The 21,291-nt window shown below is 50.1% G+C and overlaps 1 protein-coding gene across 4 annotated transcripts in view; it reads left to right on the top strand.

Annotated features, from left to right (window-relative positions):
• Positions 1-3,037: 3,037 nt before the first annotated feature.
• Positions 3,038-21,291, top strand: part of BRF1 (BRF1 general transcription factor IIIB subunit) — a 71,307-nt gene continuing 53,053 nt past the window's right edge. For 3 of the 4 annotated variants that reach the window (XM_082618990.1, XM_082618987.1, XM_082618988.1), the window contains exons 1-2: positions 3,039-3,569; positions 11,941-12,021. In XM_082618990.1, the coding sequence (XP_082475116.1) occupies positions 3,386-3,569; positions 11,941-12,021 (265 nt within the window). In that variant the 5' untranslated portion in view covers positions 3,039-3,385. Of the gene's footprint in view, positions 3,570-11,940; positions 12,022-21,291 lie in introns of all 4 variants that reach the window. The other variant, XM_082618989.1, reaches the window with a different exon arrangement.

Genomic DNA, 21,291 nt, shown 5'->3' with positions numbered 1-21,291 from the left:
CAGGTGGGGCCTGGGAGCCCACTACTCTGACTCGGGGGCCCAGCTGGGTGGGGAGCCCCACACCACGCCCGGGCAGCCTCTCCTCCTTCCCTCTATCGGGTGACAGGTGCGGGAGGGAGACAGCCGTCCAGCGTCCTCCGCATCTGCTCATCTGGGGCTGGCCTGGCTCTCTGCTCTGGACACTTCCCTCCTCTGTGTGGGTCGTGAGGCACTCTCGGGGCTCCCAGACCCCAGATCTCTCCCGCGCCGGCTGCAGTGGGGTCCCTGCGCTGGTCCCCCTCCCTTGGGAGCCTGCAGGGGTCTGGGCACCCGGGGTGGCGCTGGACGTCTGGTGCCCCGTGCGCGTGTCAGGTCGGGTCAGGGGGCGGCCGGTGGCGCTTTTAAATATGTTCCGAGTCCCCCTCCCTCGGGTGTGGGCAGGACGCCCAGGTGGAGCTGGTGCAGGGACGGCACTGGCAGGTCAGTCAGCCAAGCCTCGCAGCTTCTGTCCTACGGGTCCTGGCCCCCGGCCCCCCTGTGAGGACGCTGTGGGGGCCGCCGGGTGAGGTGCTCAGGCCCCACCATGATTCTCGTGAGGGAGCTTGGAGGCAGAGCCCCTGGTTCCGGCCAAGTCTTCAGAGGACGCGGCCCTGGCCGACACTTTGGCCGTGAGCTCGGGAGACCCCGGGCCAGAACTGTCCCGTGAAGACTCTCCCAGACCCTTGACCCACAGAAACTGTGAGATGATAAAGGTTTGTCTTTTTTTTTTTTTTTTTTTTTTTTTTGCTGTACGTGGGCCTCTCACTGCTGTGGCCTCTCCCGTTGCGGAGCACAGGCTCCGGACGCACAGGCTCAGCAGCCATGGCTCACGGGCCCAGCTGCTCCGCGGCATGTAGGATCCTCCCGGACCGGGGCACGAACCCGTGTCCCCTGCATCAGCAGGCGGACTCTCAACCACTGCGCCACCAGGGAAGCCCGGGTTTGTCATTTTAAGCTGCTAACTTTTGTGGTTATTTGTTAGGCAGCAATTGATAATTAGCATACAAAAAGTTGGCCAAAATGTGGAACAGTATTGAACTATGAGACAGTAATTTCATGGGACAATTTTGGGGATCAGTTTGCCCATGTGTAGTGTGTTGAGTGTAGGAATACTCTGCGCTCCAGTGATGCCCCTTGGGTCTTCCTTGGGGAACATCCATGTGTGCATGGGGGCACGAAGACAAGGGTCATCACTGCAGCAACCTCTGTTTCCTCAGCATGAGACCAGTGACCAAAATTCTGCTCTGTCCTTCCAACAAAAGACTATGTTGTCCTGACCATACGTGCACTGTCTTCTAGCTTAACCGGCTCGACTGCCCACGCCCTGCAGTGAGGGCGGCCACCTGCAGGGAGAGGCGATGATGAGCCACACATCGATGGGGCTCAGAGGCCAGCCAGGCACCCTCCCGTCATGACAGAGATCCACTGCAGATTTACAATACCCTGTTGTATCTCATTCCAGGAGTCTTGCAGTTCTGTTTCTACGTTCAGCATTTAATGCCATTTGGGATTTATTTTTAGAACAGGGTGAGGTTGGGGCTCAATTTACCCTTTTCCTCCTCTAAACGGAAACCCCAGCCCCACTGAAAAGTCTGTCTTTTCCACAATGATGGAGGCCTCTAAATTTCAGTGCATAGTTGGGTTTGTTTCTGGACTTCTGGTTTTATTCCACTTGTCCATTTGTCCCTGTACAAATACCACGTGGTTTAATGGATGTAATTTGATATAATACTTTGATATACAGAAGGGCAATTTTCCTCTTCTTTTAGAATTTTTTAAAAATAAATTTACTTATTTTTGGCTGCGTTGGGTCTTCATTGCTGCACATGGGCTTTCTCTAGTTGAGGCGAGCGGGGGCTACTCTTCGTTGTGGTGCGTGGGCTTCTCACTGCGGTGGCTTCTCTTGTTGCGGAGCACAGGCTCTAGGCGCACAGGCTTCAGTAGTTGTGGCACACGGGCTCAGTAGTTGTGGCTCGCGGGCTCTAGAGCGCAGGCTCAGTAGTTGTGGTGCACGAGCTTAGTTGCTCCACGGCATGTAGGGATCTTCCCGGACCAGGGCTCAAACCCGTGTCCCCTGCATTCGCAGGCGGATTCTTAACCACTGCGCCACCATGGAAGTCCTTTTAAGAATTTTCTTGACTATTCTTGTGCAGTATCTCTTCCAGATGACTTTAGGGTCAGCCTATCAAGTCACCTGAAAATCCTGTTGACATTTTGGTGGGGATTAAATCGACTTTACAAATTGACTCGTGAAGATTTTAAGTATTTACAACATTGTATTCAGGTGGGAATGGGGCATTTTCTGATTCAGTTAGAGCTCCTGTCAGTCCTACAGTCAAGGTTTAAGGGTTTTTGAAAAACGTGGTCTTGAGAATTCTCTGTTGGCCTAGCGGTTAGGATTCCGGACTTTCACTTTTGTGGCCTGGGTTCGGTCCCTGTAACTGACATCCCGCAAGCCGCGCAGCCAAAAACAAACAAAAAAATGTGGTCTTGCACATTTCTTTTCAGGCTTATTCCCGGGGACCGCATGGGTGTTTCGGCGACCGTGAATGGCATCTGAAGATAACTGAGGGCGCGGGTGAGAGGGACACAGAAACGTGATGACACCGGTAACCACAGGTGGCACAAGTGACTGTCAGGGGTGGGGAGACACGGAGTGGGGGGCCACACAACAGGGAGCGGGGTTGCATGGGGGCGTAAGGGCACCGCCACACAGAGGCCGCGGAGCCAGGAAGAGCCGCGGAGCCTGCCCCCAAGCCCGAAGGGAGGGGCGGGCGGTCCCGGGCGAGGGTCTCCACTCTCAACCTGCGCCGATTCGTCGCTGAGCTCTGCTTCTCAGACCCCGCCTGAGGCTCCGCCCACAACAAGGTAAGCCCACAGTCCCTCGTCCCGCCCACAAGGCCCTCAGGTCCCGCCCACCAACCCCTGCTCTCGCTCCGAAGGCCCCGCCCACAAACCGCGATACCGCCCATCTGTCCCCGCCCCCGCAGGCCGCTCAGCCTTTCCTCCTGCTGCTGGCGCGCTGGTGTTGCGGCCTGTAGGTCCCAAGTTCCGAGGCCTGGTGGCTGCGTCCCGGCCCGGAGGTCGCGTGTTCGAGTAGTCGCGTCTTTGCCGCGGCCCCAGAGCCCGTGCCCGTTCCGCGGGGCGCAACCGTGGCGGGCAGCGCCGTCCTGGCCCGCGCGGCGAATCTGCCGCTGGGAATCGGCGGGCTCAGCGGCGGCGGGCCCAGCGGCGGCGGCCTCGCGAGAGTCTGGGCGGCGCGGACGCGGCTGCGGACGGGCCCGCGGACGGGCCCGGCGGACGCGCGGGCCGGCGGGCTGACTGGGACCGGGGCCGGCGGGCGGGGGCCCGGCCTCGAGCCGCCGGCATGACTGGCCGCGTGTGCCGCGGCTGCGGCGGCACCGACATCGAGCTGGATGCGGCGCGCGGCGACGCCGTGTGCACCGGCTGCGGCTCGGTGCTCGAGGACAACATCATCGTGTCCGAGGTGCAGTTCGTGGAGAACAGCGGCGGAGGCTCGTCGGCCGTGGGCCAGTTCGTGTCGCTGGACGGTGGGTCCCGGCGGGGCTGGAGGGGCGGAGGACTGGGTGGCCAGTGGCCTCCGTGCGTGTGCGGTTCTGGCTTTAGTAATGGAACTTACCGAAACAGGGGACAGGATGCGGCCTGGGGTCGGGGTCGTGGCCCATCCCCCTCAGTCGGCGCAGTCCCTTCGCTCCTTGGGGGGACAGTTGTTTGAATCTGGGGGTCGGGGACGTCAGCGCGTCCCCCTTCTCAGTCATCATAGTCGATTCAGCTCCTTTCGGGTTACAGTTGTATGAATTTAAACACATTTGGATTCGAGTAACACCACAGCGAGGATAGAGTTCCACAGCCCCACGCCTCCCCGCAGCGGCAGCTGCCCTCCGTCCCTGCAGTCTTGTTTTTCAGGAATGCCGCGTAAAGGGAACCAGCCCGTGGGCCACCTTCGGAGACTGGCATCTGTCCCTCAGCCCTGTGCCTTTGGGATTCGCCCAGGCTGTTGCGAGGATCTGGGCTCCTTCCTGTGCACGGCCCACGATTTGCTGAAGGACCTTTGGTTTGTTTCCAGTTGGGGGTGATTATGAATAGAGCTGCTAAAAACTTCGTGGGTGGCTTCTTCCGTGGACATAGGTTTTCATTTCTCTAGGGTGGTTACCCAGGAGTGGATGGTAGCTGTATGTTTAACTTTATAACAAACCACCAAGCGGATTTTCAATGTGGCCGCACCGTTTTGTATTCTCACTAATTGCTTCACCAGAACTTGGCGTTGTCTCTGTATTTATATATCTTTTGGGTGTGTTTTTAGTGTGTTGTGGTGCCTCATCTCCGTGTTAATGCATTTTCCTAAGGCATAGTGATGTTAGACAGCATTTAGTGTGCTTATTTGCCATCCCTTAATCCCCCTTGCTGAAATGTCTGTTCAAGTAGTTTTTTGCTCATTTTATATTCAGGTTGTTTGTTTCCTTACTGTTGAGTTTTGAGCATTCTTTAAATATTGTAGTTACAAGTCCTTTGTTATATATGTGATTTGCAGAGCAGTTTAAAATTTTGATTAAAAGTTTTAAAATTTGATGCAGTCCACTTTATTGATTTTTTTCCTTTCATAGATTGTACTTTTCTCTTGTTGCAGAGCATGGGCTCTAGGCACGCAGGCTCAGTAGTTGTGGATCACGGGCTCTAGAGAACAGGCTCAGTAGTTGTGGCACATGGGCTTAGTTGCTTTACGGCATGTGGGATCTTCTCGGACCAGGGCTCGAACCCGTGTCCCCTGCATTGGCAGGCAGATTCTTAACCACTGTGCCACCAGGGAAGCCCCGTATAATAAGTCTTGAAATCAGATGTTGTGATTCCGCCAGCTTTGCTCTTCCTTTTCAGAATTTAGTTATTGTAGTTCCCTTCCCTTTTCATTCAATTTTAGAATAAGTTTGTATATATTTACAAAAAACCTTGCTGGGGCTTTGACTGGAATTGCATTAAATCTCTTGATAAATTTGGACAGATTTGACATTTTTACTATATTGTGTTTTCCAATCCATGAGCACAGATCTCTCCATTCATTAGGTTTCCTTTGATCTTCCATCATGATTTGTAGTTTTCAGCATATAGCTCCTGTACATATTTTAGACGTTTACCTAAGACCCAAATAGAGCTATTGTAAATAGTATTTTTCAAAAATTCAGTTTTCAGTTGTTCATGGCTGGCATATAGAAATATGGTTGATTTCTGTCATTGGCCTGTTTCCTGAGACCTTGCTAAACTTTAAACTTACTAGTTCTAGGAGTATTTTTAAAATAGATTCCTTGGGATTCTTGATGTAGACAATCATATTATCTATAAATAGGGGCTGTTTTCTTTCTTTTGTTTCTGTTTCTTGCTTTTGAGCAGACATGCTTGCCTTCTTCCCAGTCTTAGAGGGAAACATTCACTCTCCTCCCACGCAATGTGATGTTAGCTATAGGTTTTTAGTTGTTTTTTTTTTTTTTGCGGTATGCGGGCCTCTCACTGCTGTGGCCTCCCCCGTTGTGGAGCACAGGCTCTGGACGCGCAGGCCCAGCGGCCATGGCTCATGGGCCCAGCCGCTCTGTGGCATGTGGGATCTTCCGGGACCGGGGGACGAACCTGTATCCCCTGCATCGGCGGGCGGACTCCCAACCACTGTGCCACCAGGGTTGCCCAGCTATAGGTTTTTGATATTCTTCATCAATAAAGTTGAGGAAGGTCTCTTTCCACTCCTAGTTCGCTGAAAGTTTTTATCGTGAGTGGATGATGAGTTCTGTTTTTCTTCTTTGGTCTGTCAGTGTGGCTGGTTTTTGAATGTTCAGCGTGCTTTGCATTCCTGGGGTAAACCCACTTGATCATGGGGTATTATTCTTTGTATGTGTTGCTAAATTAGATTTGTTAATATTTTGTTGGGGATTCTTACATTTATGTACATGTGGTATATTAGTGTGCAGTTTTCTTGTAATGTCTTTGTCTGGTTTTGATATCAAGGTAGTGCGCCTCCTGGAATGAGTTGGGAAATGTTCCCTTCTCTTCCATTTTCTGGAAGGGATTGTGTAGAACTGGTGTTATTTCTCCCTTGACTGTTTGGTGGAATCTACTAATGTAGCTATCTGGGCCTGGAGGTTTCTTTTTCAGAAGTTTTTAATTACAGGTTCAGTTTCTTTAATAGTTGTAGGTTTTATTTATATTTTAGAATATCTCTTGTGTGCCGGGTGAGTTTGTCGTTTTGAGGATCTGGTCCATTTGATCTAAGTTGCTGAATTTATGCACGCAGGGTTGTTGGCACTATCCCCTTATTCTTTGGAGGTCCGCAGGATCTGTAGTGGTGTCTCATTTTCCTTTCAGATATTGGTGTTTTGTATCTTCTCTCTTTTTCCCTTTGTTTCTCCTGCTGGAAGTTTATCAATTTTTTTGATCTTTCCAAAGAACCAGTTTTGGGTTTCATTGCCTTTTTTCTCCTGTTTTCTGCATGGCACACGTCTTTGTGTTCTTTTTGTTGTTGTTGTCCTTATTTTTTTCGTCCTTGTGTTCTTCCTGAGCAACTTCCTGGGACTGCTGTGGGAGAGTCTCCCTGGCGCTGTGTTTGCAGCTTTGTCACGTGTTGCCAAACTGCCCCCTCAGTCATCCAAGACTTTGATGCCTGTTGGGAAGAGAGTAACAACGACAGTAAGAAGGAATAATCATAGTAGCTGACACTTAGGGTTTCCCACGGGAGGCACTGTGCTGAGTGCATCCCTTGTACCTGATGACAGCCTGTCCTCACTGCAGACGACACAGCTGGGTGCAGAGGAGTCCTGGACGTGAGAGATGTGCTGCCACCTGTGGGCGGTGACGTTGGTCCCACGTCCTGTGAGCACAGGCTCAGAGCTGGGTGCCCTTTGGTGGTGTGATTTAAAGGTGGTGTGAACCTGGGCTCACTCTCTGGAGGGCCCCCAGGGAAGCGCTGCAGGCGTTGTGGGTTCTCAGCTCCCGTATAGAGGGCGGAGAGGGAGGGGCACCGCTGCCTCCCGCAGCCCCTCCCTCCCCTGGGTGGGTCCCTCACAAGAGCAGCCACCCTGGTTGTCGACTCCGGCTGCTGTCAGCCTCCCTGGTGCAGAGTGTGTGCCCAGCTGGCCCCCCAGCTCTTCCTTTGCTCCAGCCTCATCCTGGAAGCTGGGCCTTCTCTCTGGGGTGCCCTTGTGCAGGGCCCAAGGCCGCTGTCTTTCCTAAGCGTTCTTGCTTACTCTTTGAGAAGGAGTGGTGGATGGTTAGCTCCTCAGTTTACTTGAGAATATGTAAATTAGACGTCAGGGCCCTGTGGCCAGCGGCCCTGTCACCAGCTGGGCTTCTGACTGTGACCCAGGCCCAGGGTCCAGAGGCGAAGGAGCCCAGTCCCCCTGGGTCCCCTGGTAGATGTTTGAGGACCGGCAAAGTGTGAGTCCAGCGTCCCAGGCTGGACTCGCAGAGTGGTGGCAGCCAGGGTGGTGCTGGGGACGTCTGGACTGTGTCTTTCTGTTGATGGGCAGCTGGGGAGGGGCTGGGCGTGGCTGAGAGAAGGGACGGATGTGAGGACTGCAGAATGGCAAGGTGGTGGGCGGGGCTGGGGCAGCTGGGCCTTTGCAGGCCTGAGGAGGGTCCCGCTGGGTCATGGGGGAGGGGCTCACCAGAGCGTCAAGGAGCTCAGGGGCAGAGTAGGGCTTCCTGGCACAGGCCCACGCCAGCATCCTGTCCCTGGTGTCGGTGCTGAAGGTCTCGAGGACAGCAGGTCTTTCCCCTGGGTGTCCCCTGCAGTTGATGGTGCGCGGTGAGCCCACGGCCCCTCCCGGGAGCTGTACCTGCCGCTCCCACAGGAGGAAGCCCAGAGGCAGAGGACCTGCTTCCCTGGGTCCTTCCCTTCCTCTTCCAGGGTGCACCCCCATGGGTTCCGTGACCACAGCTTTTAATCGCTGCAAACTTTGTCCCTGAAGTCAAGGTGTATGTAAGTGCTCGTGCTCTCGTGGTCATGAGTAATGAGGTGCTTTCCATGTGTAACACGATGAGGAAGGTTTGGTGCCCAGCTCTGGCGGGGGTGGAGCCTCTCTTGCTCACTGGGGCAGCTCCCTGGGTCCTAAAGAACAGCACACCCACCTGCCCTCTGCCTGGCTTGTGCCCTTCCTGGAGAGGGTTCTCTCAGGCACAGCGTACCAGGTGTCCTGGCCAAGCTCTGGTCCTGGAGTTTCGGAGGTTCTGCATCTCTGTTTCTCTCCTGTGGCCCCTCAGAGCCCCACTGAGTTTCTGCTAGAAGGGACCTGCTCTCGGGAAATGGCTGAGTTTTGTTCTGGAGGCACTTGGGTGAGAGAGGACTGTTGTTCCTAAAATGCCATTTGCTGCTTTTATCACCTGCCATGCTGCATGCCGTGTGGTTTCCATAATCAGACTTTTAATCGTGACAGAACAGGCTCTTCAGTAGCTGTGTCTGGTTGAGAGAAGTTTAGGCTGCTGCTACTGTTTAGTTATTGGTTCACCAACGGCAGGAGGTCTGCGTCCAGCCACGTCCCCATGCCCGGGGCTCAGTGTGGACTTGCTGAGTGTCTTTCGGGTGCCTTAGGGGAGTTATGCCCACGTCCGAGCTCAGGTCGAGGGGCCACTGGATTCCCCTTCCATCCTGGAACCGCCCAGCCGGACCTCGTGCAGTTGTCCCCGCTTAAAAGGCGTTTCACAGCAGTGGCGGAAGCCCCTCACTTTACATAAAGTGAGTGCAGACTTAGGAAAGGTGTTGCTTTCCCGCGTGGGAGGGACCCGAGGGAAATGGAGGGCGGTGCCGTGCGCTGCTTTCCTGTTTGTGGTCGTGGGTGTTGGTGTTGCTGGCTTTGTCCTCGGCGCTCAGAGTGGCCGAGAAGCCCCCCCCGCCCCCCCACCAAGCTGCAGGGGTCAGGCCTTTGCACCTCCTTGCTTTTGCAGCCACAACTGGGAGGGGCACAGGTGCATCTGGGCGGAATTTCCGGCCCCTCCCCTGCTGTCCACAAGGGGGCAGTCTTGGCCCGGCTGTGCTGACAAAAACCTGCAACTTCTACTTGTTAGATGCAGCTGGTTATATCTTGTTTGTTACAGGATCTTGTTACAGAAAACATCCAGTGCTTTTAGAAGTAGAGGGAATAATATGAAGGGCGTCTGGAAGCCAAGCACACGGAGCATTGATGGTTTGGGTCAGCGGTGGTGGTGCTCAAGCCTTCTTTCACGCTTCAGGGGACCCTGGCCCCGTGGTGGTAGCTGTTTGAGATTTGCTGAATAAGCACTTTTCGTAGGCTCCACCACTGCTTTCCAGATGTTCTCTACTGTAACCAAACCCCCAGTGGGTCGTCTTTGTTGAGTAAAGAACGTGCGTCCATTGGGTAAAGCAGGTTTTGACCTCCGCCCCCTCCCTTCCCCCAGCTGGCTGGACCCAGGAAGGCACCTTCCTTGCCAGGACTTAGTCCCTGTTGCTCCTGGGAGCACGTGAGGGACTGAGGCTACGTACAGGGACCTTGGGGAGCACCAGGGTGGTGTGTGTGTGTATATGTGAGTGTGTGTGAGTGTGCATGGGGACAGCAAGCATCAGCTCCCAGAGCAGGTGGGGCCGGAGCAGCCCCAGGAGGGGTGACTGGGGCGTTGGGGAGAGACAGGGAAGGACAGCACAGCAGCAGGAAATAGAGGTCCTGGAAGTGCACGGGGGGGCGGGGCGTGCAGAGAGTGCGGGGGTGGGGGGGGAGGTGAGGGGAGAGGGGCAGGGGAGGGTGTGACCTCTCAAGGTCTTGCAGTGCATTTAATGCTCACCCAGAAACGAGTCTCCACTCTTACTTAGCAGCATCTTTGTGTGACCTGTCCTGGTCGCTTCCCATCTGGGTCTAAGCAGGGAGAGGTGGCTGGGAGGAAGGCCACCCAGGGTCCTTGTGCCTGGAAGGTGGGGTTTCAGGGGATTTATACCTTCACATTGTCCTTTTTCTAATGCAACATTATTGTAATTGCTTAAAACACGTGCTGATTTCCGTTAAAACAATATGGTGATTTTTTTCCCTTTTTCTCAAATAAAAGTTGGGCAGCACTGGACACAGGTCAAAATGTGGCTGTCCTCGTCGGGTGACTGAGGGATTGTGGCCTTCTTCAGTGGGTCCTGTGTCTAAAAGACCACAAATATAAAAATTCTAAAGTTTATAAAAGCTGCCCGTTTATAAAAGCTGCCACAAAATGAGGGGGTACAAGATGCAGACCCCCAGGCTCAGGCCGGTGAGCTCGTGTCAGGCTTCTGCAGAGTCAGAGGTAACACTGGAGTGTTGGAAGCTCCTCATTTCTGGGCCGGATGGACAGGTCTCCCCTGGGCCCTGCACTGCTCCTGGCTCCTCTCCAGGCCCCCGGTGTGCCCTGCCTGGCCCTCTCTCTCCCCGCCCTCTATAGCCAGCTTCTTGAAGACACTAAGTTTGTGGTAACTTGTCAGGGCAGTGATAGAAAACCAGCACACCCAGGGTGACAGCAAAACCTTCCCCAGGCACTGCCACCTGTTCCCAGGCTCCACATCCTCCTGTGAGAGAGCCCTGGGCTCCCTGCCAGTCCCCACTGGGGCCGGCGCTTAGACCCCACTGTCGGACCACAGGAGTTGGTGGGGGTCACTGCCCAGCCCTGGGCCTCAGCCCCAAGGAAGCTGCTGAGGCGGGGACGCTGGGTGCCGGGGCCACCGGTCAGCCAGCCCCCTGCTGTGCTCCCGGCTACTTCCACCTGCTCGTAGCCCACTAACTGCCCAGCCAGGCCTACCTGTTGCTCGTTTCAAAGTCTTCTTAGCCAATCTTATTTCTTTTTTCCCCAGCTGAACTTTAGAATCATTTTGCTGAGATCTTTAAAGAATCTCGTTAGTACTCGTTTGGGATTTGGTTGCAGTCCCAGAGAAGCTGAAGGCCGACTTGTTCTCCGCTGTCTGTGCTGGTAGCTGGCCTTTGGATGACCCAGAGGTCCCTACTGGCCCCAGGAGGTGGGCCGTGTGTTTTCCTCAGGGGCCTATTCTCAGACTTCAGTGATCTGGCTTCCCAGATCCCTGTCACTTCTGAGTTTCCATTTCATCCTCCAGCAGGCCCTGCACCCTTACCTCCCCCACGAGGCTAACAGTGTGAGGTCGTGTTCCCTAACTTCAGGAGCCTCTAATCCTTTGCACTGTACTTTGTAACAGACACACTGGCCTGTGGGATGCGCAGCGCTTCCCGCCCCCTGGCCTGTGCTTGGCCGCCTGCGCCCCTCACTTTAGCGCCGTGCTTGTTTGAAGATCGTGCTTCAACGCTGGGGTTTGTAAGTCTGGTGAACAATCTGGGTGTCCACCTGGCTGTCTTCACAGGGTATCAGGGCAGAAGTCCCCGCCCTGAAGCCCTGCAGAGTGGAGTACGTGAGACGTCCTGGGGAGGCTTGGAGCTGGTGGGAAGTTCAAAACAGAGCGCCCCTAGGTGCAGCTATGGCTACGCTTTGGGTCCAGGGCTTCCTAGGCTGCTGCTCTGTGAGCGGGCGGCACACAGATGGGTGGAGGTGCAAGCGTCTCTTGCAGACTGGCTCCTGCCCTCCGAGAGCCCACCTCCGCCCCCCCCCCCCGCCCCCGGGAGATGGATGCGATCATAAATGTGAATTGGCTGGCCCAGGGCCCGCAGAGGGCCAAGGTTAGGGGCCGGGCCGGGCCGGGCTGGGCCTGGGCTGTAGTTTGGAGAGCTGTGTGACCGTCTGTTCTGGGACATGGTTAGAGAATGCAGATGGGCATGGTCCACGCCCTCGGCTCCAGGTCAAGGCCACGACCCTGGTAGCAGGGCAGAGGTGGGAGTGGTGCTGCGGGATGCTCGCTGCTGCCTCCTGCCCCGATCCTGCTCCAGAGACACTGATGCAACGAAACGGCTGTTCACACAGATCTCTGCTCATGAGTCTCATTTGTGTCTCTAGGTGCCGGCAAAACCCCGACCCTGGGCGGCGGCTTCCACGTGAACCTGGGAAAGGAGTCAAGAGCACAGACCCTGCAGAACGGTACTTCCCGCCGTGGGTGCTGCTGGAAGAGGGTGGGCTCCTGAGGCGGGACAGGGATGTGGGACGAAGGATAGGAGTGACAGCCTGCCGTGACCCCCCCATCTTTGTCACCAAGCCAGTGCAGGCCCCACTTCTGGGAGGACTTGTTGGCGGAGTCCCCTCCCCGGGTCGTCAGGGCCCTGCCTGTGTGCCCTCCAGTGCCCTGGGCCTCCTGCAGGGGCTCTCTGCCAGGGCTGCTCTGAGGTCTCTGGACCCTAACGGGCCCACACCTGTTTGTTACAGTTTCAGTCGCGATAAGCACAGGAAAGACAAACGTACAGCAGTCTGATGTGTGGTGCCATTTTCGTTGTATTTTGTAACCGTCCCAGTCCACAACAGATTGGAGAAATGTCTGTTCAAACCTTGGCCTGTTTTTAATTGGGTTATTTGTCTTCTTATTGAACTGTAAAAATTCTTTATGTGTTTTAGATACAAGTCTCTCTTATCCGTTATATGATTTGCAGAAAATTTTCACCCATTCTGTGGGTTTTTTCACTCTTGATGGTATGCTTTGAAGCACAGAGGTTTTTGATTTTGATGATGTGCGGTATATTTACTCCTTTGTTGCCTGTGCTTTTTGGGTCATAAGAAAGATTGCCTGATTCAATCCAAATTGCAAAGATTTATGCTTATGTTTCCTTCTGAGTGTTATGGATTTAGCTCTTAGGTTGAGGTTTTGATCCACTCTGAGTTAGTTTTTGTGTCTAGTGTAAGGTAAGGGCCCTACTTCACTCTTTTGCATGTGGATATCCAGCTTTCTCAGCATCATTTGCTGAACAGACTGTATTCAGTTGGCACCCTTGTCAAAAGTCAGTTGACCATAAACGTGAGGGTTTGGATTCTCCCCTCTGTTCCATTGGTCTGTGTCTGCCCTTTTGCTAGTATCACACTGTTTTGGTTACTGCATCTTTGTAGCAAGTTCTGAAATCAGGAAGTGTGAGTCCTCCCAATTTGTTCTTCATTTTGAACATTGTTTTGTTGACTATTCTGAGTCCCTTGAATTTATATATGAATTTTAGGTTCAGTGTGTCAGTTTCTGCAAAGCAGCCAACTGGGATTTTAATAGGGATTACATTGACTCTGTAGATCCATTCGGGGAGTATTGCCGTCTTAACAAGACGAAGTCTTCTGAAACCTGAATGTGGAATGTCTTTCCATTGATTTAGGTCTTCCATAATTTGTTTCAACAATTTTTATGGTTTTCAGAGTATAAGTTGTACATTTCTGTGCTAAATTTATTCCTAAATATTTTATTCTTTTTGACTATTGTAAATTGAATTGCTTTTTTCATTTCATTTTTTGGTTGTTTGTTGCCAGTGTATAGAAATATGAGAGGTATTTGTATATTGATCTTGTATCCTGTAGCCCTTGAAAAACCCACATATTATAATAGTATTTTTTAGTGGATTCCTGAAAATTTTCTATATATAAGATCACGACATCTGAAAATAGATAGAGCTTTGCTATACTTTCCAATCTAGACACCTTTTTTTTTTTTTTTGCGGTACGCGGGCCTCTCACTGCTGCGGCCTCTCCCGTTGCGGAGCACAGGCTCCGGACGCGCAGGCTCAGTGGCCATGGCTCACGGGCCCAGCCGCTCCGCGGCATGTGGGATCCTCTTGGACTGGGGCACGAACCCATGTCCCCTGCATCGGCAGGTGGACTCTCAACCACTGCCCCACCAGGGCAGCGCTAGACACCTTTTAATATTCTTCCCTGATAGCCCTGGCTAGAACCTCCAGCACCACGGTGAATCCAGGTGTCTTATTCCTGATTTCAGGGGAAGCGTCCAGTCTCTCACCATTAAGTGTGATGTTGGGTGTGGTCAGCTCAGGCAGGGACACCCTCTGCTGGGACCTTTCAGACACTCTGTGAGGACGCTGTCAGGGATGTTATGGCACATAAGAGTGCCTCCGTATTGGGTGTGTCCCTAAGCCCCACGATCTTCACTAGCACGCTGGGAAGATGGGCTTGGTGAGGTCCAGCATCCTTACCTATATGCTGGTCACCTTCTCCTTGGCTCCCGAGGACCCACCTCCTGTTGCTGCTGTGGATGGGAGTGGCCAGCACAGACTCGGCCAGCAACTCCCCAGTCCAGTAGGGCTGACATCCTCGTCAGCTGACTACCGTGAGGGCAGGTGGTGGGCTTCTAATTATGACTCGCATCAAAATGTTTTAAATTTTCCATTGAGCTTTCTCCTTTGACCCCACGGGTTTATCAGCGTTGTTGGCTCTTCCAGCTTGATTCTTCTGTGTTTAGAGCTCATACTCTGTTGGATTTCAGTCGTTTGAAATGATTTGACGCTTGCGTTATGGCCCAACATAGGGTCAATTACAGTCAGTTTGGGCACTTGAAAATATTTTTCTGCAAAAAGTGGGGTGTTCTGTACATGTCACTTGGGTCAGATTTCCTCCCAGTGCTCACTGATTTTGGTTCTGCTTGTCTGTCTGTCACTGAAAGGGCATATTAAGATCTCCATGATGATTGTGGATTTGTCCATTTCTCCCCATAGTTTTGTTGGTCTTTTGTTTTGCCTGTTTTAAGACTATGTGTATACAAGTTTAGCGCATACAAACTTATTTATTTATTTAGGCCGTGCTGTGCAGCTTGCAGGATCTCAGTTCCCCAACCAGGGATTGAACCCAGGCCACGGTGGTGAAAGCCCGGAATCCTAACCATTAGACCACCAGGGAACTCCTTAGTGAACACAAATTCACAATTATTCCTGGCTGGTAGCCTGAGCCTCCATTGCTAAAGTAGTGCTCTGGCCTTCAATCCCACTTGTATTGGCCTAGTTCCACCTGCTTTCTTCTAGCTGGTTCTATCACATAATCTTTCTTTTTCTCTGTGGCTGACTTTAAGATCTTCTGCACATGAAGAAGTTTATTCCCTATAGAGAATGTATCTATTTCCGGACTTCCCTGGTGGTGCAGTGGTTGAGAGTCCGCCTGCCGATGCAGGGGACACGGGTTCGTGCCCCGGTCCGGGAAAATCCCACATGCCGTGGAGCGGCTGGGCCCGTGAGCCATGGCCACTGAGCCTGCGCGTCCAGAGCCTGTGCTCCGCAACGGGAGAGGCCACAACAGTTAGAGGCCCACGTACAGCAAAAAAAAAAAAAAAAAAGAATCCGCCTGCCAATGCAGGTGACACGGGTTCGAGCCCTGGTCTGGGAATATCCCACATGCTGCGGAACAGCTAAGCCCATGCACCACAGCTGCTGAGCCTGAGCTCTAGAGCCTGCAAGCCACAACTGCTGAGCCCATGTGCCACAACTACTGAGCCCATGTGCCACAACTACTGAAACCCGCACACCTAGAGCCTGTGCTTGGCAACAAGAGAAGCCACTGCAATGAGAAGCCTGCACACCAAAACGAAGAGCAGCCCCCGCTTGCTGCAACTAGAGACAGCCTGCACACAGCAACGAAGACCCAACACAGCCATAAATGAATGAATGAATGAATGAATAAATGAATAAATAAATAAATAAAAATAAAATAAATGGAAAAAAAACAAAAAGAACGTATATATTTCCAAAAACCTAGAATAGGTGGTACATCGGACTCAAATCAGTTGTAGTTGTAAACAGCAGCATTCATGCAGACATATTCATGGCAGTAAAACTGGAAACTAGCAATAAAGAAAGAGAAATAACCCACCTAATTTAAAAAAAAACTTTAAATAGCCCTTGGTTTAAGTACAAAATCAAAGCAGAACTCACGGACTCCTCGGAACGGGCTCGGTGAGGTCTGAGGCCGAGGTGGAGCCCACTCAGCTGTTTGGGGAAGCCCAGAGCCCTGGGGAGCAGCCTAGTCTGTCTTCCTCCTCACACCTTTCCCGGGGGCTCCTGCCTGGGGCCAGCGGTCAGTGGCCTGGCCCCTGAGGAGGGTCTGGCCCTCCCTCCGCCCACCGTGGCAGGTGTCCTCTCCTGTCTTCGGCTGCCTCCCCCGGTGTTATCGTCCTGTCTCTGTGTGGGTGGGGGCTGCAGGGACCGAGGGGGGCCATCTCTCCACAAGGCGCCTCTTTTCTCTGGACCGGACCGGAGCTGGCCTGTTGTCCTCCCCTGGGGAAGACTCCTGTCTTTTCACTTCCCACCACCCGCCCCCAGTCTGTTGGGTTGGGTTGAAATCTATAGATTTAAGTTCAGCTGTTACTATTTGTGTTAGGTTTTGGGTGCCTTTCTTAGAAAACAAGAGAGTTGGGAGAGGAACAGACGGCTTGGATTGTGATTCCGTTCACGCGGGGGTCTGCGCCTCCTGGCCCCCCTCCCTCCCTGGAGGTGTGGTGCCCGTGCAGGTCCCTCCCTTGGGCCGTCTCTGGTTTATTGGGAACGTGCTCAGGTCCCAACTGAGGTGCAGCTCAGTGAGAGAGAAGCCCTGGACTCTGTCTTCCCTCTGGGTGCCTGGGAGGGGCTGGAGCGGGCGCCCCACTTAGCGTGGAAAGGGCATCCTGGGCGCCAGGGAGGGGATTTGGTCCAATCTGAGTTTCCGTCTCACTCTCTTTTTCTTTCTTAACTTGGACCTTTTGGGGTTTTCTCTCTATCTTTGAAGTTCTGAAATGCCTCTAGGCTGGAGCATTGGTCACTGACTTGATGAGCCCTTTCACATGGGAGACATTTCTCAGGGAAACTTCTTATTCTGTTCTTTTGGTTTGTCTGTTTTTCTTGGTATAACGTATGTATAGTAAAGTGCGTAAAATATACCAGCCTTAAGTGAATTGCTTGATTAATGTGTATGACTTAAGGCCTGGGCTCAGATCATGGTTGAGCATGTTTCTTTTACCCCAGGAAGCTCCCCACTGTCGATTAGTTTTACTTGGTTTTCTACTTCAGACAATGACAATCACAGAGAATGTCCTTTTGGTGTGTGTATATCAGCAGTTTGTTTACTGCCATGTAGGATTTCATTTGTGAATATACCACAACTTATTTATCTGCTTTTCCTATCCATGGACGTTTGGCATCCCCAATTTTGGCTGCCTTGTGTGTTCTTTTTTTTTAAATACTTTTTTACATTCTTTATTTTTAACATTTATTTTATTTTTGGGGGCTGCATTGGGTCTTAGTTGTGGCACGCGGGATCTTTGTTGAGGTGTGCAGGATCTTTCTTTGTGGTGCTTGGGCTCTTTGTTGCGGCGCTGGACTTCTCTCTAGTTGTGGCACGTGGGATCTGTAGTTTGCGGCGCATGGGCTCTCTCGTTGAGGTGCATGAGTTCAGTAGTTGTGGCGTGAGGGCTTAGTTGCCCCGCGGCACGTGGGATGTTAATTCTCTGACCAGGGATCTACCCTAGTCCCCTGCATTGGAAGGCAGATTCTTTACCACTGGTTTCCTTTGCTGTGCAAAAGCCTGTAAGTTTGATTAGGTCCCATTTGTTTATTTTTGTTTTTATTTCTATTGCCTTGGGAGACTGACCTAAGAAAACAATGGTACAATTTACGTCAGAGAATGTTTTGACTATGATCTCTTCTAGGAGTTTTACGGTGTCATGTCCTTTATTTATTTATTTTTTGGTTGTGCCGGGTCTTAGTTGTGGCAGGCGGGCTCCTTAGTTGCAGCTCTCGGGCTCCTTAGTTGCGGCTCGCCAGCTCCTTGGTTGCAGCATGCAGGCTCCTTAGCTGTGGCATGCAAACTCTTAGTTGTGGCATGCATGTGGCATCTAGTTCCCTGATTACGAATCAAACCCAGGCCCCCTGCATTGGGAGCATGGAGTCTTAACCACTGCACCACCAGGGAAGTCCCTGTGGTGTCATGTATTATGTTTAAGTCTTTAAGCCATTTTGAGTTTATTTTTGTGTATGGTGTGAGTGTGTGTTCTAACTTCACTGATTTACATGCATCTGTCCAACTTTCCCAGCACCACTTGCTGAAGAGACTGTCTTTTTCCCATTTTATATTCTTGCCTCCTTTGTCGAAGATTAATTGACTGTAGGTGTATGGGTTTATTTCTGGGCTCTCTATTGTGTTCCACTGATCTGTAAGTCTGTTTGTACCAATACCACACCATTTTGATTACCATAGCTTTGCAGTATTGTCTGAAGTCTGGGAGAGTTATGCCTCCTGCTGTGTTTTTTTCCTCAGGATTGCTTTGGCAATTCTGGGTCTTTTATGGTTCCATAAAAATTTTTGGGTTATTTGTTCCTGTTCTGTGAAAAATGTCATGGGTATTTTGATAGGGTTCACATTAAATCTGTAGATTGCTTTGGATAGTATTGCCATTTTAACAATATTAATTCTTCCAATCGAAGAGCATGGGATATCTTTCCATTTCTTTGAATCCTCTTTAATTTCCTTTATTAATGCTTTATAGTTCTCAGCATATAAGTCTGTTACCTCCTTGATCAGGTTTATTCCTAGGTGTGTGTGTGTGTGTGTGTGTGTATATATATATATATATATATATATATAGGGTTTTTTTGGTGTTATTTCAAAAGGTATTGTTTTTTTACATTCCTTTTCTGATATTTCATTGTTGGTGTAAAGAAATGCAGCCAATTTTTGAATGTTGGTCTTGTATCATGCTACTTTGCTGAATTCATTTATTAGGTCTAGTAGTTTTTGTGTGGAGTCCTTAGGGTTTTCTATATATAGTATCCTGTCATCTGCATGTATTGACAGTTTTACCTCTTCCCTTCCAGTTTGGATACGTTTTATTTCTTTTTCTTGTCTGATTGCTGTGGCTAGGACTTCCAATACTACATTGAATAGAAGTGGTGAGAGTGGGCATCCTTGTCTTGTTTGAGATTTTAGTGGGAAGGCTTTTAGCTTTTCACTGTTGAGTATTATATTGGCTGTGGGTTTGTCATAAATGGCTTTTATTATGTTGAGATATGTTCCCTCTATTCCCACTTTGGTAAGAGTTTTTATCATGAATGGATGTTGAATCATGTCGGATGCTTTTTCTGCATCATTTGAGATGACCATGTGGTTTTGGACTTTTCTTTTGTTAATGTGGTGTATTACATTGATTGATTTGTGAATGTTGAACCATCCTTGTGAACTTGGGATAAATCCCACTTGGTCATGGTGTATGATATTTTTTATGTGTTATTGGATTCGGTTTGATAATATTTTGTTGAGAATTTTTGCATCTGTGTTCATCAAAGATATTGGCTTGTCATTTTCTTTTTTGGTGGTGTCTTTGTCTGGTTTTGCTATCAGGGTAATGGTGGCTTCATAGAATGTCTTTGGGAGTGTTCCCTCCTCTTTATTCTTTTGGAAGAGTTTGAGAAGAATTGGTATAAATTCATCTTTGTATGTTTGGTAGAATTTGCTTGTGAAGCCATCTGGTCCTGGACTTTTGTTTGTAGGGAGGTTTTTGTTTTGTTTTTTTAACAGATTCTATTTCACTTCTAGTGATTGGTCTGTTCAAATCATCTATTTCTTCTTGATTCAGTTTTGGTGGGCAGTATGTTTCTAGAAAGTTGTTCATTTCTTCTAGATTGTCAAATTTGTTGGTGTATAATTGTTCATAGTATTCTCTTATTTTTTTTTTTTTGTATTTCTGCAGTGTCAGTTGAGATTTCTCCTTTTTCATTTCTTATTATGTTTATCTGGGTTCTCTTTTCTTCTTGGTGAGCCTGGCCAGAGGTTTGCCAATTGTGTTTACCCTTTTAAAGAAGCAGCTCTTGGTTCTACTGATTTTTTTTCCTATTTTTTAAAATCTCTATCTCATTTATTTCCTCCATGATCCTTATTATTTCCTTCCTTCTGCTGACTTTAGGTTTTTGTTTGTTCTTCTTTTTCTAATTCTTTTAGGTGGTAGGTTAGGTTGTTTACTTGAGACTTTTCTTATTTTTTGATGAAGGCCTGTATTGCTATGAACTTCCCTCTAAGAATTGCTTATGCTGTATCCCATAGATTTTGTATGGTTGTGCTTTCATTGTTGTCTGTCTTAAGGTATTTGTAGCATGTTATTTAGTCTTCTGTAGTCTTTTTTTTCCTCATTTCTTTCCTGTGGTTGATGTCTAGTTTCATTGGCATGTTGGTCAGAGAAGACGCTTGAAATAATTCCTGTAGTTCTAAATTTGTTGAGGTTAGTTTTGTGCCCTAGTATGTGGTCAGTCCTAGAGAGTGTTCCATGTACGTTTGAAAAGAATGTGTATTCTGGTGGGTTTTTTTTGGATGTAATGTCCTGAAAGTATCAATTAAGTCTAACTGTTGTATTATTTAGGACCTCTGTTGCCTTATTGATTCTCTGTCTGGAAGATCTGTCCGTTGGGTGAGTGGGATGTTAAAGTCTTCTACTATTATTGTCCTATCCTGTCTGCCTTTATCTCTGTTAGTATTTGTTTTATGTATTTGGGTGCTTCTATATTAGGTGCATATATGTTGATGAGTGTAAAATCCTTTTCTTGTATTGATCCTTTTATCATTATATGGTGTCCTTTATCTTTCCTTATGGCCTTTCTTTTAAAGTCTATTTTGTCTGATATGAATAGTGTGACTCCCGCTTTCTTGTCATTTCAGTTTGCACAAAATATCTTTTTCCATCCCCTCACTTTCAATGTGTGTGTGTCCTTTGCCCTAAAGTGGGTCTCTTGTAGGCAGTGTGTTATAGGCTCATGTTTTTTTAAAAAATAAATAAATTTATTTATTTATTTATTTTTGACTGTGTTGGGTCTTTGTTGCTGCGCATGGGCTTTCTCTAGTTGTGGTGAGCGGGGGCTACTCTTTGTTGTGGTGTGTGAGTTTCTTATTTTGGTGGCTTCTCTTGCTGCAGAGCACAGGCTCTAGGTTCATGGGCTTCAGTAGTTGTGGCTCGTGGGCTCAGTAGTTGTGGCTCGCAGGCTCTAGAGCGCAGGCTCAGTAGCTGTGGCTCACAGGCTTAGTTGCTTCGCGGCATGTGGGATCTTCCCGGACCAGGGCTCGAACCCGTGTCCCCTGCATTGGCAGGCGGATTCCTAACCACTGCGCCACCAGGGAAGCCTGGCTCTTGTTTTTTTCTCCAGTCTGTCACTCTGTGTCTTTTGATTGGAGCATTCAGTCTATTGACATTTAAGGTAATTATTGATACATACGTATTTATTGCCATTTCAGACCTCGTTTTGCAGTTGATTCTTTGTTTCTTCTTTGTTCCTTTCTTTTTGTTTTTCTTTTTGTGGTTTGATGATTTCCTTTCATGCTTGTGTTCTTTTTGGTTTTCGTGAATCTGTTGTATATTTTTGATTTGTGGTTGCCCTGTTTTTCAAGTGTGTCAGCGCCTTCTTATATCTGCTTGCTTTGGACTGATAGTCA

This window comes from Mesoplodon mirus (genome assembly GCF_964341445.2).
Source record: "Mesoplodon mirus genome assembly, chromosome: 4".
NCBI classification, from domain to species: Eukaryota; Metazoa; Chordata; class Mammalia; order Artiodactyla; family Ziphiidae; genus Mesoplodon; species Mesoplodon mirus.
The sequence above is the reverse complement of the archived record's forward strand: the minus strand, read 5'-3'. Positions and strand labels throughout refer to the sequence as shown.